Source organism: Pimephales promelas, chromosome 22 (genome assembly GCF_988280905.1).
Source record: "Pimephales promelas chromosome 22, fPimPro1.hap1.1, whole genome shotgun sequence".
In the NCBI taxonomy this organism is placed as follows: domain Eukaryota; kingdom Metazoa; phylum Chordata; class Actinopteri; order Cypriniformes; family Leuciscidae; genus Pimephales; species Pimephales promelas.
The window spans coordinates 19,185,673-19,204,956 of record NC_142790.1 but is presented as its reverse complement, the minus strand read 5'-3'; the positions used below and the strand labels follow the sequence as shown (position 1 = coordinate 19,204,956).

The window sequence follows — 19,284 nt, the reverse complement described above, 5'->3', positions numbered from 1 at the left end:
TACAGCGACTTTAGGCAACTCTTTGACTTTTAGGTATATTCTTGCATATTAAAAACTAGTGCTGTGAAATCAATCGCAATTAATCATGTCACATCGCGATTAATTACATTTAACATTAACGTTTTTAACGTGTGCATAGGCCTACAGTTTACACACATACATTTAGAAACCCTGGCTTTAAAGTGTGTCATGTAATGTTTTGTTTAAGCAATAATAATAATAAGGCTAGGCTATATTTAGAAACCTCCATGTTAGAAGCGATTTATCGCGATTAATCGATTTGACAGCAAACTAAAATGTGTAGATTTTCTCCATAATTTTATGATCTAAGTTATATCACATTAGAAAATATGTATGTGAAACTAAAGAAGATATAGGCTACGGAAAGATGACACACTTTTAAAAAGTGCTGGTTGGTTATGTAAATCTAGCACACCTTATATTATTGTAAACTATAGTCTTCAGTGTCACATGATCCTTCGGAAATAATTCTATGCTCATTTGCTATTCAAGAACAATGTTTTTACATTAGGCCTAAGTAGGTTAATAGAAAATTCATTGTATGAATTGGCATACATCTTTTGAGACATTATTATTTGTTTATAGTTACTTTCTGTCATTTGGGTAAATTAATACTTACTGAATGAAGGTTTAAGTTTCAAAAATCTTACTGACTTACAGTCTACATTTGGTTGATAAAAGCTTTGGATGCGGAGCTTTTTACTAGTCATGCTGTTACCGTGGTGACGTCTTAAACAAACATGGCGGCCAATGTGGTGAAGGGAACTTATGGTGTCATATAGCGCATTTTTTATTTGTGCATTTCGTTTCATATTAGACATATTAGCATCTATGGGACGTTTGTATAAAATATCACCATAACGCAATTGCGTTTAAGTATTTACGCTTCTTTTGACAACAAAATAATGGCCGATGAAACTAAACAAAAGGCACTAAAGAGCTCTGAACCCTCCATGAACCGACACAAGCCAGCATCAAAGACAACCCAGGTAAGAGAATGACTAACGTTACTAACCACTGCAATTGGATGTTATTTTAACAGTTTGACTGTTAAAAATCTGTCAAATAGTGTCATCCTTACTCATCCATGTGTTGTTTCATACAACTTCAGAAGTTGTACAACTTTATTCTGTGGAATACAAAATGTTATGTTTCACGCATTATATAAATATAATTTTCAACTGTCACTAAACAAGTAATATTTTTGAGAGTTACTGGTTTTGTGTATACAGGACATTTCTCATCTACTGGCCAGCATATTCAACGACCTTTACACCATAGAGGTGATTGGGAAGGACACTGTTTCTAATCTCAGTAAATCACGCAGAAGAGGCAGCAGCTACCATGAAAAATATGTGGAGGAGCTTCAACAGGTGTGTCAGTAAGATTTTTTACACAAACACATGCAAACAGAAAAAAAGACACTAGCAAGAAAACATCTTCATCAGTTTGATAACAAACGGGCTGCAAACGCTCACAAAGCAACCAAATACAGAAACATACTGCAAATAAAAATAGTAATATTCTTAAATATTCATTTAAAATAGCTGTTTTCTATTTAATATATATTTTTAAAATGTAATTGAATTTTCAGCAACCATTACTCCAGTCATCAGTGCCACGTGATCCTTAAGAAATCATTCTAACATGCTTATTTGGTGCTCAAGAAAAATGTATTATTATCTTCAATGCTGAAAACAGTTGCACTGCTTAATACAAAGTTCTGGCATGAAACTCTAGATGTCACAGGCTGATGGGTCTTTAACTCAATCTACTTGAAATCACATCATTCTCTTGAGGGATAAACAATTTTACTGTTTTACTGTTATGATTTTGTCAGGTGCATTCTGAATACAACAGACGGATTGAGAGCGCTGATATGCTGGAGACACACATCATACAGGCCCGTCTGCAAGCTGCTGCAAAAGAGGAGCATAATCACAACAAAATCATGGAAGAAGTGGGTGAGACCTACCATCAGCTGGGCCTCCCCCCAGGTACAGTCCTCTAGTTCTGTTTATTTAAACAACACATTATTTTTACTATCCACAGTCGGTTAGTTAAGCCTGGAATACACATATGACTTGAGCAGATTTTAAAACACCAGGCATCATAAGCTTGACTTTGAAAAGTGATAAAGAGAAAAATTGGACATCATAAACGGCTGAGGCTCATCCACTACTACACTGACATGTAGCATAAGTAGTCTTAAGACACAAAAAAATCATGTAAACAGAGCAATCCTCTATGTCTTTAAAGTTAAATCAGCCTTCAAGTGGTGTGTGGACAGTGAGCTTCTCAGGAGCAACAACTTGATTTGCCCACTGGATTATACAACAGTACACACCCCTATTGTTAAAAACCCAAAAGGTAAAATCACTGTGCTATTAATAGAAGACATACTTAACCAGTCAGCTTACATGTTATGATGATACTGCCATTTTTTTTTTTTTTATTGGTTGCAGGCAAGTTCAATCCAGGCTTTGCCCAGCCAACTTTCTCCTATAATATGCACATCAACACCGAACCACAGGATGATGGTTATACTCATCTCCTCCCACCTGCACATACGACCCAGAGTCTGTTGGAACAATCAGAGGAGACACTTACGCTCCCTTCCTCTCCAGGGTCTAGCTCCATCAAGGGCACTGAGGTTTACCCCTAAACATTATTCTGTTTTAGAATTACCGTTATATTTTTGTTATGTCATCACCTTCTTTAAAAGAATACACCCCAAATAACATGACAAACAAAGTTAAAGCCAGTTCACATATTTGTAGATATAGCAAACCATGCAACTATGCACTACTATTTTTTAATAGTTATTTTGCTTTCAATTTTAATATTATAATTGATTAAAAAAAATGTGTGTAATTTTTGTACTTTAATATTATAGTTATAATGGTAACACATTACAGTTAAAGTCCCCCTGTAGTGTTGTCAATCATTTTATCCCTTATAACTCATCTTTGATCACCACAATGATATTTAAGTTTAAGTTTTTGCCTCATTTAGTATACAAGGTTCTATGAATATGCAAATTAGGCCCGCCTCCACTCACTCACATTTTTTGAGACTCTTTTTTTGTCTTTGGTTCGCTGCAGTTTTAAGGAGAAAATACTCAGGTGTTGACTGTTTACACATGGTTTGTCACCACATAGACATAAACAACGTTAAAAGCTTGATTTTAACAAACAAGACCGTATTTTAAAGACTTAACAATGTTATAAATATTAAATATAAATAATTTTTTCACATTGCAAAATCATATAAAAATCTACAGGATTTAAAAAGTGATTTAAAAAGGAAAGAAACAGTGTCCATTCTAACCAAACACAATTTGTTCCCTTTTTGTAATTATCCAAAAATCTTGATGTTAATTAATAAATATATATTATTATTTGTTTTTCCAATTTTTCCCCTCAAAAGCTAGGTGTGGTGCATAAGCCCTCTTGGATGGACAAGCCCAGTGCTCAGAGTCAGGCAGAAGACAGGGCTTCCCTTCAGCAGCACAAAGACCGACATAAGTTCCTGCGCAACCCTCGCTTCCTGCTCCCAAATTCTCAACGTGGGGGAAAGTCTCTTATCATGCCAGGGAAGAGGCCGGAGAATGTAGGAAAGGGCAGGAAAAAGACAGGCAAAAAGAGGTGTGCCGCTGCTTTTGATTTTAATGTGTGTTTTCTTTGGGAAGATCATTTTAGTCACCTTTTTGGCTTCAAGCCCTCCCCTATTTATTGTTGTCATGGTTGGTTGAAGCAGAGGAGCATTAACCACATGCAGCATTATTTTATTAAATAAACTCAAAACAGAAAACTACACAAAATATAGACTGAAACTAGACACAAAATTATAATGTAAATATAAGTTCATTAACAGTCATGTTTGGTATCATTTGAAATGTCTCAGTGCGACTGGTACAATGGTCTCATCTCCACAGAAGTAAACCAAATGGTAAAAAGGGTTTAGGGATACTTTGCTTATTGGGTATGCACCTTCATCCAAACTACCTCCTGTTCCTCGACAAGGTGTCTATAGCGCTAGTCAATGCAAAAACGTATTGTAAGTTCATTCCTTAAATAAGGGGATGTTTTGTCTTGGTCCGAGTAGAAATGTCTTCAGAGGTTCAGGGTTATTTGTAGGACAAACCTGCCTGTAATGCGGTAGGTGACTTATACATATTTTCTCTTTATCTCTGAGCATTTGATGTTATTTATGTATTTATGATTATGTAATTGGCATGAAACATTTACTTGACTAATAATAAATTGTTACATTTGGATTCATTCCGATTTACTCTGAAATGATTGATAGATTCCGTGAAGACACCATAAGTCTACGCTCAGGTTAGTAACAGACTGAACGCTTAGTTTTGTGGAGCATTGGGGCACGCAAACTGAAGCTTTAGAGCTCCGCCTAACACATTGCCATTTATTAATGTATACTTGGATAAATAATGGGTTTTCCGTTTAGAGCCAATCTCCAAGTTGTTAGACCAATCTAAATTTGGATGAGCTTCAACCTCTGATTATTGTTATATTATTCTAAGTGTACTTGGGAAACGATGGCATTATCATACAAAGTTTCCATTAGAAGTAGTTAAGTTGGTCAGCTTGTATCTATGGTATTGGTAGTGACCTCTAGGCTCTAGTAAGATATAATCTTACCTTAATGAAGTGTGTTCAGAATCAGATCTATGGGGACTAAATAATATATTGTAGACTAAGCTAGTCTCACTTTCTTTGAGAGGCACTCGATATTAAAATATTTGATGTATGATTTCTATAATCTTCAATAATTGTTCTATTAATTGAATTGAATTTTATTTCAAACCTTTCTTCAAACCAATCTTCCATTGGTCAACAACACATTTCATATGACCTTTGAGTCAATACACTAAAAAATGTTGGGTTGTTTTAACCCAATTCTTACATTTTTAAATGACATTTTTAACCTATTGTTTGAGTTTGTCCATATTTGACCCAAAATGGGTTAAAACAACCTAGCATTTTTTAGAGTGTACTATCAAATTCAAAACAAATCGGTTGCCTTAATGTCTTCTGTTTTAATTCCTGAAAAGCTTGTTCTTTGTTATTGCGTTGTTTGCATTTTGGACAGCTTTATTCAGCCATTATTTGTGCAGCTTGCCTAGGTAGGTGACATATGATACACATAAGCACTAAAGATACCGATCACACTCCATTGTCTGCCATGTATTATGAATACTGCCTGTATGTTTTGTAATATATTTTTTTAAGGCTATGTAGACATCTGAGAAGCACAGCGTGATATTTAAAAACCAGTAGAATGGATTATTCTACAATTAATATATTACCAGCCATGCAGCCTAAATAGCTTTTTTTATTGATTGTCCTTTGACTTTACCGTCTCCAAGCTCACATCAGCATGCCAGGTGGGAATCATAAAGAGCAATGAAAGCTGGATTACAAATGAATCACTTCTTTGCCTGTGTCACTTGTCTGGCCCTACTGGAATATCTCTGGCCTTTTAAATGAGGTTCTTCCCTTCACAGCAACACAAAGAATCACAAGACTGTCGAAATGCCTCTGCTGACTCATTCAGCATTTTTAGTCAACGAGCTCTGTGCAGTTCCTGTTGTCTGCTTCTTGGCAGTCAACAATAGAACATTGTCCACCAAGATTTGATGTTCAAATATTTATGACTTTAGTGTATATTTTAGGTTCTGTTTAGGTCACCATTTTTATGTGGTGTGACAAAATAATTTCTAAGAGCACAAATGCATTCTGTCAATTAATATGAGAACATAATATCAGTTAACAGTTTAAATAATTTGATTTACATGTATTATGGGTCAAAACTGTTACATTGATAACTATTCTGTTTATTTAATTGTGTATTAACTTAATGTAAGCTCAATTTGTGTTTAAAAAAAAAAATCCTCTTTCTATCTTTTAAGTCCTGAGGGTCCTGCTCCCATCTTCACTGCAAATCCACCTGTTGTCTTCTTTGCTGACTACAGAGTAGGACAAGTCTATGAGGTATAAAAGCACCTTACTGTATATTTCATTCATTTTTGGTCCATTTGAATGAATAATTGTCTTGATTCCACCTTATAAACATGTTTTCACTGTATACGGCATGTTTTTTACTCTTCATGACTCGTATAGAGTAAATGTTCATTAGTTTTTCCCTTCACAGCCACTACTGAATGGCTTCCAGTTTGGTATGTTTTTTTGTTATTAATAGTGCCTTCTGTTTCCTGTAGACTGCGGTGGAGCTCAAAAACATGACTGCAACCAGCCGTCACATTCGAGTGATTCCTCCAACCTCTCCACACTTCTCTGTTGGTTTGGGTGAGTCTCATGAAAAGTACCTGCTGACCTCATGAAAGACTCTTTTATGTTGGCAGAATGTTTCTCTGCACAGTCCCTGTTGAATCTGTTGAGAGTCTTGTTGCAATACTAGAGGAAATTGCAGGGATATCTCTGCCAGGTCTGGAATATCACAGGATTCTGACTGAGGATTTACTGTATTTAATAAAAAATTACATTGGTATTTACCCTGCAGCTCCAGGTGGCAGAGTAGGAAAACAGTGACATCTACTGTTAAAAATATTTAAAAAAAAATTACTTCCTCACCTAATGTCATACCCTTCAGCTTCTCGGGATCAAGACAAGTATTATTATAACAACAAAGCTTTATGTTCAACAGGCAGATTCCCTGGTGAGGGGGGGATTGTTGCTCCTGGAATGAGTTGCCAGTATATGGTGCGTTTTGCTCCAGACTCTCTGGCTGACTACGAGGACGCTCTGGTTGTGGAGACGCAGTTGCCTTATCCTCTCATTGTACCGATAGAGGCCCGTAGATCCCCTCCAATACTCACCTGTGAGTCAAAATAAACCTAACTCTTCTACAGTAACGTCTAGATCTTAAAGTGACAGTTCACCCAAAAATGAAAACTCAATGGGGTCCAATGTTGTTTTTAGACACTGCTGACTTTCAAAGTATATTCATCTGTTAATGATCAGTAAAAAAGGATTCATTTTCTCTTTTCATGTGCTAGTGCCTGCTGTTATAGACTGTGGTTACTGCCTGGCAGGAGGGGTGAAGTTTATGGAGGTTTTATGTCAGAATGAAGGACTGAGTGCTGGAACATTCTGTGTAATGCCTAAGAAACAGTGGCCTGCCTCAAGCCTCAGGGTAAGCAAGCAAATGTCAACATGAAAACTCATAGTTTGGATTCCTATCTTTGGCAGCATTATTATTTATTGCCTTACCTTGGATCTCATATTTCCTTAATATACTGTATAAATAAAAGTTTACTCTATTTTGGCCTACATCGTTTTACATGAACATATTTTCATATTTTCCATCTTACAATATTTCATATGAAGCTGCATAACAAGATAATCACATCAGTCATATCCTTCACACTAGAGTTCAACAGTTTTACCATCCTGAGAATTCATTTTGATTGTTTGTCTCAGTCTGCAGTGAAGTCTACTTTCGCAGAACAGCCTCCCTTTGCCATCAGTCCCTCTATTTTTGGTCTTCTCCCTGGACAAGCCACTGTCATGGAGGTCAGATTTTATTGGCTGAAGAGCACAGATTGTGATGCTGACAGTCAATCAACTCAATCAGAAGCAAAAACCAAGAAAAACTTATACATGATATTCAGTTTCACACATTACCTAAATATAGTCTAGGTCTAGGAGATTGCATAGTATCATATATTCGTTTAATCTTCTCTATTTTGATTTGATTGACAGCTTTCATATATTTATGAGATAGTATAGCCCACCCGTTCTCTTATTGTAACTTTATTTAGCGACTGTAATTATGATTAAACATAAATGCTTGTGGGTGGCAGAACAGAATTTGGGTTTTTCTTGAAAGAACTTCTTAACACTTTAATTTTATGATGCAGATTTTGTTGTACATCATGGGGAAAGACACATTCTGAAAGACTAATAAATATGCTGATTTATGCTAGTTATCATACCTTGTGAATACAGTGATGCATAAAGACTGATGTTGCTCAGATTTTAACGAAGTAATGAAAATATGAAAAGTAATCTGCTAGTTTTTGACTGTGTGTTTGGATTTATTTCATTGTTTAGGTTGTGTTTTTCCCCACAACTGCTGAGATCATTTCTCAGGACTTCACCATTGTCTGTGACAACTGTCAAGTGAAGGACATCACCCTCCAAGGTAGAGAGTCAATTGAACCAAACTTAAGTATGCAAATATGTTAGTAGCTGATTCTATTAGATTTTAGACTACATGTACATTTGAAAATTCATTTCAAAACACTCTACTTCCATACTAGCATTTTCAAGCCTTTTCCAAAAGTTTTTCATCCATACAGAAATGTCAGGATATCCTTAAATCATCTTACTGCACATGTGTAAAACAAAATGCTCATTGAGATGATACCAACATAATAAAATTCTTCTTCTGGCACAATCATTTTAAATGCCTACACTTTCTGGTGTGCCCAGGTCGCACTTAAAAACACTATTCCATGTACACTTTAATTAAATATAGTTTTTTTATTGGCATCTGTGGTTCCCTTGACTTTTAACATCCATAACATTCCCCCTCTTAGAACCTTTATTTTTAAGAGTGTTTATCTTTTCTGTCATCTTTGCAGAAATATAAAATCAGTATAATACAAAGTAACATTTCTTTTTAACGTCACTTTAAAAATGAATATCAGGCAGAACAATGCCGGTATAACCATAGATATCTATGGGTACAATATGTGTCACATGACTAAAAGTGTCATTGTTATCACAGTCCACACTACAAGACAAAAACTGCATTTTCAAATGGATCCACTTTGGAGAGCATTTTTCAAAAAACTCTGCTTTTGTAAACTAAAATGCTTTTTTAGTGTGGATGGAATTCCAAAAGTAGAGAAAAAGTAAAAAAAAAATATATATATATATGAAGTGTTCAGATGCAAAAGCCTCTAAGTGCCATTTGAAATTTTCTTCTAAAATGATCATTTTTATCAAGCTTATGTATTTAAGTTCAGTAATTTCACTTAAATGACAATGAAGATTACCTATGAATTGCCATTTAAGTGAAATTACTGAACTTAAATATACAAGCTTGATAAAAATGATCATCCTAGAAGAAAATTTCAAATGGCACTTAGAGGCTTTTGCATCTGAACTCTTCATATATATCCAGAAGATTAATGTAGACGTAGACTAACACAAAAACCTCCGAAAAATATATGTGTACCTGTTTCAATACATTTTCTCAGGGACAGGTCAGCTGGTCACTGTGGAGCTGGTCTCAGTATCAGGCGGAGAGGATCTGCCTGAATTTGGAGAGTTGTGTGATATCACAGCTGACCATTTTGTCAGATTCAACCCAACCAATCCAAATTCCACCTTGCAGAAGGCTGTGGTCATAAAAAACAATGCGTGAGCTCCCTGCACACATCTGCGTAAACACAGGATGGTGTATACAGTAGAGACTTACTGGTGTGTTTGTAAATCATTATATTGCTTCTGTATAGACACTTGGAGCTCCCATACCACTGGCAGATCATGAAGCCCAACCTTCAATGTTTGTTGCCTGGAGAGGCTCCAAACCCTTCCAGCATTCAGCATCATCTTGATACAGACAGTGTGTTCAGCATCTGTCCAGTTATGGGCATCCTGAGCCCTGCACAGGAACATGAGTTTCTGCTCACATACTGTCCCAAGGATGTACGTATGTGCACTCAAACATATAAACACACTTAGTTCACACAGAATGCATTTTAGCCACATGTACATTCCTCTGAACACTAGTTTTCTCTCTGTTTCAGCTGAAAGAGTACCACAGTGTCTGTCGCTTGGTGATCATGGATGTCCCTAATCCTCCCAGAATCAGTGATGATGGGTAAAATTAAATTTGAGTTTAAAATAAATGTAAAGATTTTTCAATCAATAAGCACGTGACATGACACTTCTGTTTGCTGATTTGCAGGACGTGTCTCGACACAGCTCTCCAAGTAAATGATGTGACCGCTTTAGAGGTTGAAGTGAAAGGTTCTTCTGAGCCGTATAAGATCCTTCTTGAGCCGTATGCTGTTTTAATACCAGGGGAGACCTACATACACAACACAATCCGCAAGAGATTCAAGGTAGCGCTGAGTCTGGAGGTCAAAATGACTCCAAACAACTTTTTTCTTAATTTTTGAATTTACGACGTGCTTTTATGTTTTGTTTCTGTGTGTTTTAGATGTGGAATCACAGCAAATCAATCATTCACTTTGAATGGGAGCGGATTGTTGACACTCACGTCATTGAAGTTGAGCCCTCAACAGGAGAAATAGGTCAGAGGATTGCAGTGTATCAGCAAATTAATGGATGAACAAACAGATATACTGTACACTACCATTCAAAAGTTGGGGGTCTTTATGATATATATATATATATATATATATTTTAAATAAATTGATTATTAAGCAAGGATTCATTAAATTGATCAAAAGTGACTATAAAGACTTGTTTCTTGAGCACCAAATCAGCATATTAGAATGATTTCTGGAGGATCATGTGACACTGAAGATGTCTGACAAAATGGCTGCTGCCATCTAAGGGCTATATTACAGTTTAAAAAGCTTATTTTAAAATAAGCAATATTACTGTTTTGACATATTTTTTTTATCAAATAAATGACTTCTTTGAATTAGACTTCTTTCAAAAATAGATCCCAAACTTTTGAACGGTTGTGTGTAAATATTAGAGAATTTATATTTAACTAAAAATAGAGTTAATTAATAAACAAACAAATTAATTAATGAATTTTAACATGGCATACAGTAATATGCGGAATCTGTTGCTTGCTTACAGAGATAAATGAGTGTTTTGACTTGGAGCTGGTTCTGACTGGAAGGAATCCTGGTCATTTTAGCTCCAGCCTGCAGTGTCACATTCAGCACCATCCTAAAACTGTAGGACTGGCCATTGAGGTCACATTTAAGGTCAGAGGTGCCCTTTCTACTGATTTAAACTCAGAAGGGTGTGTGGAGGCCACCACAAATGTTCTTCTTAGGAAATTATGTCTTAAAATTTAATTCATTATGTTTAATATGTCTCAGGGTCCGCATTGCTCAGTGAATGTGCCCAGTCTGGATTTTGGTTTGCTGGAAATAGGAAGTGAGAGCATCTCTACCATCCATATTACCAACACCAGCCTGGTAGATGCTCCCTGGAGCCTAGAAGAACTGTCCCACACCCAGCCGCCCATCAAAGGACTGGTAGAACACCCTATTTACACCTCTTGAAATCAAGTCTAGGGTTTTTACAAAGCCTAATAATTATATATACATATATATATATATATAAAATATAATAGAATATAGAATATATTTTATAATATTTTGATATAAAACAAAATATTTTATAATATTTTGATATAAATACTATTTTATAAAATAAATATAAAAGGTATAATAATGAATAAACTTAAATATATTTTTACATATACAATATTATTTTATACATTAAAATAACCTGAATAATAATTATAATAATAGCATTTATTTTATAAAGTAAATATAAAACTATATAATAATAGTAATAATATATAAACTTAAATATATTTGTACATATATAATATTAGTGTATACAATAAAATAACCTGAATAATAATAATATGTATTTTATAAAATAAATATAAAACTATATAATAATGATATGTAAACTTAAATATATTATATTATTTTATAAAAAAAAATAAATAAATAACCATACTACTACTACTAATAATAATAATAACAATGTATTTTATAAATGAATATAAAAGGATATAATAATAATAATTCTTTGGTTTGTATGTTATGTAACACACAGTTTTGTATCAATTCTTCTACTTGTGTGATCAGGTGTATATAAGTCCAAATAAAGGTGTGCTTCCTCCCCTGGAGTCCTGCAGTGTGGATGTGGTCTTCAGAGCCCTGTACTGCCATTATTTTGATTCAGTCCTATTGCTTACGGTCCTCAACGGCACTGGATGGTGAGGAAATGAGTCACATCATTTGTTGTATTGTGCAGATGTCAGTAAGAACTAGAAGACTATGCTACTTTAATGTTACCTAATGAAAAAGTATTAATACTGTCTTTTGTCACATTTGTGTTTGTCTTCAGTCACCTCTCTGTACGGGCGGTCGTCCAGTCTCCTCAAGTGTGCTTGCTGAGCAGCGAGCTGGTGTTGGCTGATCTGTATGTAGGTGTTCCACAGACAGGCAGCGTTACCCTGTTTAACCAAACACTACTGCCAGCCTACTTCACCTGGAGCAAGGTGAGGAACTGACAGTTTATGTAAGCCAGTGTTACTAGTTTGGAAAGAACATGACAATAATGTGGTCATACTTAGAGAAAATGAAGTGCCCTCAGTTATTTTTCATCATTAAATAAGTTGGCAGACATGTTGAGATCACATGACTAGACACCTTTTCTCATGGAATTAACAACAACAAAAAATCCTTTTCTGCAAGTGTACTTTGCGTAATATTTAATTCACTTGGCGTATATGTGAAAAATTAAACCAATCTTGGAATTGTCAACCAATCAAAACAATTCAATATTGCTCTGGTATAATGTTGGTATTAATGTTGTATAGGTTGGATTAAATCATATAAATCTCAGGTTTTTTTTTTTTTGTCATTCTCAATGTTTTCTCTCCCGCTCAGCTGCGAGGTGCACAAGCTCATCTCTGCTCTGCAACGTTCAGCCCCTCTGCAGGCACTTTGGAGCCCAATGGCAAAACAGAAGTCACTGTATCATTCACTGCTCACACTGTTGTATGTACTACTACTGTAATACTCAAACACCCACAGCTTGTATACTAAATATTTGATGAAATTCGAGCTCCAGTACAAAAAATATTGTTCCTCGCATTATTTTAAATGTGTGTTGTTGTTTTTTTAAATGTGTTTAGGAGGAACTGACTGAAGTGACTGCGGTTTGTGAAGTAAAAGGAATGGAGAGTCCATTATTACTGGGCTTTTTTTCTAAAGCCAAACCTCTCAGAGTGTCCTACTCACTGCCTTCTGACTGGTAAAGCCACATTTACCTCATATTCACATTTCTTTGGTTAGTCATTCAGTTTATTAGCCTTTTTTTTTAAAGAAATCAAAGCATTGCTACAACCTCATTGTGTTCTTCACTGTTACATATTTAGTATTAGTTCAAGTGATGACAATCACCAACCAATCACACTGGACTTCACTGAGCATGAACCAGTCATCATTGGAAAATCAATCAAACGTCATTTTCTGATAACTAATCGCACTGCTATACCTGCTCCGTTCACTATCGAGGCAGAATACTTTACTGGATACGGTCCTTCACAATCGGATGAAAACTCCGAAAGGTACAGTACATACAGTATACAGATTTTGCTTAATTGTTGTTGTGTTAATACAAAAAATAGACAAAATAACATTAATATTGAGTTTGGGGTCGCTTTTTAAAATATGTAAAATATTTTTTTAAATATTTGAAAGATGACTTGTGCTCACCAAGGCTGCATTTATTATAATATTGTGAAGTAATATTTTTTAAAACATACATTTTTTGCACTATATTAGTAAAACTGTAGTGCTGCTTAATATTTGTGAAAACCATGATACATTTTTCTTTAATGAATGGGAAGTTCAAAATGACACCATTTATTTAAAATACAACATTAACATTTTAAATGTTGAATGTATTATAACATTATATCATTTTTAATGATTTATCAGTTAAGTTTAAATCATATTTGAGAGCCATTATTTTAATATAATATAATATAATATAAAGAAACTCTTTTAGTTGACGCTTTGGCCTTTTCTTTCAGGAGAAGTGCACCTCTCCACTCCGTCCAGGCCAAAAAAATACAGCAGAAAGCATACGATGGTCAGTGCAACCTGATCCTTTCTGTTCTTTAGCACCATAGAAAGTAAAACTTTGACTATGTTTGACTAAAGTCAAACATGCATTTTCTTTCCTGTCAGAATTTGTAAGCTGTCTGCTTTCCCATGGAAGAGGTGCAGCGTTCTTTGTTAAACCAAACAGCGGAATGCTCGGCCCATTTGAGAGTCAAACCATCGATATCACTGCTTTCACCAATATGTGGGGAGATTATCAGGACAATCTTATATGCAAGGTACAATGAAACCGTTTAAATCCACTGCCTTTCTCAAATCAAACAGCTGTTATAATAAATTCTTATGAATTTGTGACATTTTTTAGGTTGGAGATCTAGATCCAACTCCCATTCCTATCCAGATGTCTGTGAGGGGCTGCCCCATTTACTTTCAGATGATTGGACCACAGCCTGACAATCAGAACCAGGGTCCAATTATACGGTCAGTGTTCTTAGAAGATACTTTAGATGTTGCTGTTGACATGCAAAGATTTTTTCTTGATATTTATGATTGACAGGTTTGGAAGCCATGTTTCTGGAGGAGACACTGTGTCACGCTCCTTACGGCTCATTAACACCAGTCCTTATGGTGAGCCGTTTCTCTTGTTTGATTTGTTAAATTCTATTTCAAAGCTGCATAAATCACGTTATTTTCTGATCAGATATCCGTTTGGATTGGGTGACTTACAACCTGGAGGTCGGTGATAGTAAGTTGATAGATCTGTTGGTTGCATGTGGTGAGCCCTTTCCTCTGAAGGATGCAGATGGCAATGAGGTTGTTGGAGGGCTGGACTCATCCGTCATGTTCCCGCCCACATGGGATGACAGCCACACCCCCAGCAGAGAAGGAACAAGCTCGACATTCATGACCAAATCTGTGAGTCTAGCCTTAGTTTTCATGACAACATCCCAAAACAGATTGGGATGATCACTAAATGAAAAAAATGTCTTCTGTTTTATAGGATGATTTTGAAGAGAATGAGGAAGAATGTGATGGAGAGGAGGGCAGTGGGGCTTCTGTGTCTATGGCTCCAGTGAAGAAGCTGTTCTCTGTGTTTCTGAAGCCTCATGAAGGGAATGTCTCGGACTACCCATACTGCATCACTCCACAGCAAACCGTAGGTTATTGGAATCAGCACTGTTCCAGGTCTCCATTAAAATATTTTTTTCTTATCAACATTAAAGGAGTAGTTCACTTAAAAAAAAAAACTTTTGCTGATAATTTACTCACCCCCATGTCATCCAAGAGGTCCATGTATTTCTTTCTGTAGTCGAAAAGTCGAAAAAAGTTTTTTATGAAAACATACCAGGCTTTTCTCCAAATAATGGACTTCAGTGGGAACCAAACGGTTCAAGGTCCAAATGAGAGTTTCAGTGCAGCTTCAAAGGGCTTTAAACGACACCAGACGATGAATAAGGGTCTTATCTAGCGAAACGATCGGTCATTTTAAAAATAAATAAAAAAGTTTACGTTTTATAAGCACAAATGCTCGCCTTGCTCTGTTCTGTGATGAGAATTCGTGACTCTCCTGTTCGAACTCGTTCATCAATAAACATCTTTTTTCGAGTCATGACTCGAAGGGTGCTAGATAAGACCCTTATTCATCGTCGGGTGTCGTTTAAAGCCCTTTGAAGCTGCACTGAAACTCTCATTTGGACCTTGAACCGTTTGGTTCCCATTGAAGTGCATTACATGGAGAAATTCTTGGAATGTTTTCATCAAAAACCTTCATTTCTTTTCGACTGAAGAAAGACAGACATGGACATCTTGGATGACATGGGGGTGAGTAAATTATCAGCAAATGTTTTTTTAAAAGCGAACTACTCCTTTAATGATGAGAAGGTCTGAAAAAAAAACATTTAATATGTGCTTTACTACAGGTAGTTCCAGCAGGGGGCAGTAGCACCATTCACGTGTCTTTCACACCTCTGATCCTGTCATGTTCAGCCAGTCAAAGATGTTTGGGTTATGCGTTGGGTTACATGACTCTGGACTCTAAGGTATGTGAGTGTGAAATTAAATCCATATATTTTACACTACTGATCATTTCATCCAGTACACACCCATGTTATTTATCTTGTAGCTTGCGTCACTGACTCAATACAAAGTAGAGAGAGCCCAGGGCTATGAACTAGAACCTTTGAGGCTGGACATGCAGGCTGATGTAAAACCTGCCATGTGAGTTATAGATGTGATATACACATTAATTTACTACATGTACATAAATAAAACAGAACACCAGTAACACTGTGTGTGTGCGTGTAGTTTGTCAGTGCAGATGGCAGAGGATTCAGAGGTATTGGAATTCACTGCAGCTGCCAGTGATACACTAGACGAAAGAGCTCACACACAGGTGCAGTTAATAACAATATGTATCCAGATGAAAGACAGGCAAGTTAATTATGCCCTGTTGGTGGTGTGAGGGTTTTAGCTAGATATTTTTGTCTTTCCATTTTTTTAAGTGTAGAAGGAATCCGTGATCACTCGGACGTTCCAGCTGAAGAACAATACCGATATGGCCTTGAGTTTCAGACTGAGCACACACCCCCCATTCTCAGTGCTGAAACCCCGACAGGCCCTTAAACTGATCAGCAGCTCACCCTCTCACAGACACACACAGGGACTCTCTGGGCCAAGAGACGAGCAAACATCACTTCTGTTACAGCCTAGACACATCATGCAGGTCTGTGCAAACATATTATACACATTTGAATATATTTGCATAATGTATAGGAAAAAAGTGACGTGTGAAGGACAATTATGGTCAAGAATGCATTGAATACGCATTTTAGAATTTTGGTGGAAGTAGTAGGTCATCTGGGTACATTTCGCTTACTGTTACTGCTACTTCACATACTATATGCACATCTGTTTAGCTGTGCATTTACTGAATGAGCACTGTGCCACTGTTCGTCCGACTGTTACTGCACTTCATTTTATTCTAAATAGTTTTAATTTACTGTATTTTATTTTTATCATAATTTTTACTTTTCATTATTTCTTATTTTTTATTCTAAACTGTTTTAATTATTCTGATTTATTTTGATTATTTTAATTTCTTCTATGTAAAGCACCTTGAATTGCCATTGTGTATGAAATGTGCTATATAAATAAACTTGCCTTGCCTTGCCTTGCCTATATATAGTAAGGAAGAATAAGATTTTGGATGCACTGATTGTTTTTCTACTCATTTAGCACCATATTTACAGCTGCTAAATCTGATCCAGAAATGGTTTAAATGATCTTTTAATTTTGCAGGTTAAGGTGGCTTTCCATAATTCAGCTTCACTTCTGACCTATCTGAATAAACTATGTGAGGAATCAGATGCTCAGCTCTCTGCTACCCTTCTGTGCAGTGATGTTGGAGAAAGGACACTACAGTTTCAGCAAAGTCTGACCATTCACTACAGCAATAACAGCATACAGGTCTCTACACAGGCTTATTAATTTGCTTCCTTTAAATATCTAAAATGATTTGGTTTCGGGAAAAATGCACTTTGGGAGGTGCACAAAGCACCATCATCCCCATCTTGTGGGATTCGTATTGTCCTAGACCAATAGCCTCATTTCAAACCAGTATTTTACAGCAAATAAGTCTTATTTGGACTTTTAATTTTTTAATAATAAAAAATAATGAATCCTGTGGTTTCACAGACAAGGCTTAAACCTAGTCCCAGACTAAAATTCATGTTTCAGGTGTTGTACACCAGTAATGTTTATTGACTATGAAACCAGGCCATAATGTAACCAAATAGTGTTGTCATTCAGACAGTGTCTCTCCACGCTCATCTGGCATTACCGACACTGCACCTGTCCAGCACCACTGTGGATTTTGGCACCTGCTATGTTGGACAAACAACTGTCAAAGAGGTCAACCTCTACAACAGAGGTGGCTCCTGTAGCTACTGGACCGCACTTACAGGTGAAATGATTTGGCATTGTAGTGGAATGACTATGTGCAGTATGCAGTTGCAGTAAACATATTGCACCTTAAATTCTATCTTTTACCATGTGATTTTTACAAACATGGTAATTACCTTGGAATGGATCTAGTTGAGCTCATGTTTTGTTTTGTGTCTAGATGCCAACGGTGACAAAGTGTTCAGGGTGAGTCCAGACTCTGGTGTGTTGAAACCTCTTGGGGATCCACCGTCCTGTAAACAGCTGCTGCAGATCAGCTTCACTGCAAGGTACAGTCTACCTTACCTGATTCTCGTTATAAAAAATTTAAGAAATGTATCATATTCTGCAATAAATGAAGTTAGACCTCAGCTTAGGGTGAGTTTAAAGTTCAAAGTTCAGGAATAATGTACTATATAACTGTATTTGTTTAATCAGACGCAGGCCAGTAATTCAATAAATCTAATACAGTCTTTCTTAAACTTTATACTAACAGTATTTCCCCCATAGTGAGCAAAAAGAGTTCCAGACAATCATCACAGTGCAGGGAGTTCTTGGAGAGACGCCACTTGTTCTTAGGATCATTGGAAGTGGATCATTTAATGAGAGTTATGTATCTCCAATATCTAACACTTAACAATACAACACTGAGTTACACTTAAGACCAGATAAACAAAAAATATCTCTTTCTTTCTTTATAGACATTCAACCGCTTGATTAGACACTGCACTCAGTGTACTTAAAATATTGTATTTGTGATTTTTTTTTTTTAATTCTTTTAATTATAAAACAGATTAAAGACCAACTTAAGAACATAAGCAAATTTCCAATGGCCTATTCACTGTATGTTTGCAAATCAAGGATCAAATGTCAGGTTGTTGTTAAAGAGTGATTTCACACATCAATTACCATTCAAAAGTTCGGGGTCAGAAAGTTTTTTCTCTTATTATCACTAACACTATTTATTTGATCATATAGAGAAAAAACAGTAATATTATGAATTCAAAATAATGGTTTTCTATTTATATATATTTTATTAAATGCAATTTATTCCTGTGGTGACAGCTGAATTTTCAGCATCATTACTCAAGTCTTGAATGTCACATGATCCTTCAGAAATCTTTGTAATGCTGATTTGCTGCTCAAGAAACATTTCATATTATTATCAAAGTTGAAAACAGTCGAGCTGCTTAATAGTTAATACTTTTTCAGGATTCTTTGAATAAAGCTTAATACAGCATTATTTACTTAAAATAGCAATGTTTTGTAACATTATAAATGTCTTTAATGTCACTTTTGACATTTAATCCATCGTTGCTTAATAAAAGTATTAATTAGTAGTATTAATTTCTTTTAAAAATGGCACTAACCCCAAAATGAAACAGTAGTGTACCTAGCATTTGAAATACAAACCTTTATACATAACAAATTGTTTTTTTAATTCAAATAAATGAGATGCATTACAA

At 35.7% G+C, this 19,284-nt stretch overlaps 1 protein-coding gene across 1 annotated transcript; it reads left to right on the top strand.

The window, feature by feature from the left end:
• The first annotated feature begins 409 nt into the window (after positions 1 to 409).
• dlec1 (DLEC1 cilia and flagella associated protein) lies at positions 410 to 18,584 on the top strand. The gene is made up of 38 exons (XM_089125622.1): positions 410 to 1,010; positions 1,254 to 1,394; positions 1,862 to 2,018; positions 2,281 to 2,391; positions 2,487 to 2,674; positions 3,451 to 3,668; positions 5,957 to 6,038; positions 6,266 to 6,353; positions 6,712 to 6,885; positions 7,064 to 7,200; positions 7,488 to 7,580; positions 8,121 to 8,211; positions 9,275 to 9,437; positions 9,533 to 9,725; positions 9,827 to 9,900; positions 9,988 to 10,144; positions 10,243 to 10,336; positions 10,857 to 10,987; positions 11,105 to 11,263; positions 11,891 to 12,021; positions 12,153 to 12,306; positions 12,698 to 12,808; positions 12,946 to 13,064; positions 13,189 to 13,380; positions 13,849 to 13,907; positions 14,006 to 14,157; positions 14,244 to 14,359; positions 14,436 to 14,506; positions 14,580 to 14,794; positions 14,880 to 15,039; positions 15,803 to 15,918; positions 16,002 to 16,096; positions 16,184 to 16,271; positions 16,386 to 16,601; positions 17,177 to 17,344; positions 17,687 to 17,840; positions 18,000 to 18,108; positions 18,329 to 18,584. The coding sequence occupies exons 1-38, from the start codon at positions 927 to 929 to the stop codon at positions 18,453 to 18,455; spliced, it is 5,088 nt and encodes a 1,695-aa protein (XP_088981748.1). The 5' UTR covers positions 410 to 926; the 3' UTR covers positions 18,456 to 18,584.
• The last annotated feature ends 700 nt before the right edge of the window (positions 18,585 to 19,284 follow it).

Excerpts from the sequence above, each read along its gene's own strand:
- dlec1 (XM_089125622.1), top strand. The coding sequence starts at position 927 with ATGGCCGATGAAACTAAACAAAAGGCACTAAAGAGCTCTGAACCCTCC. Across the intron at positions 10,988-11,104 it reads CCATTGAGGTCACATTTAAG|GGTCCGCATTGCTCAGTGAA; the intron begins GTCAGAGGTGCC and ends AATATGTCTCAG. Across the intron at positions 13,908-14,005 it reads ACAGCAGAAAGCATACGATG|AATTTGTAAGCTGTCTGCTT; the intron begins GTCAGTGCAACC and ends CTTTCCTGTCAG.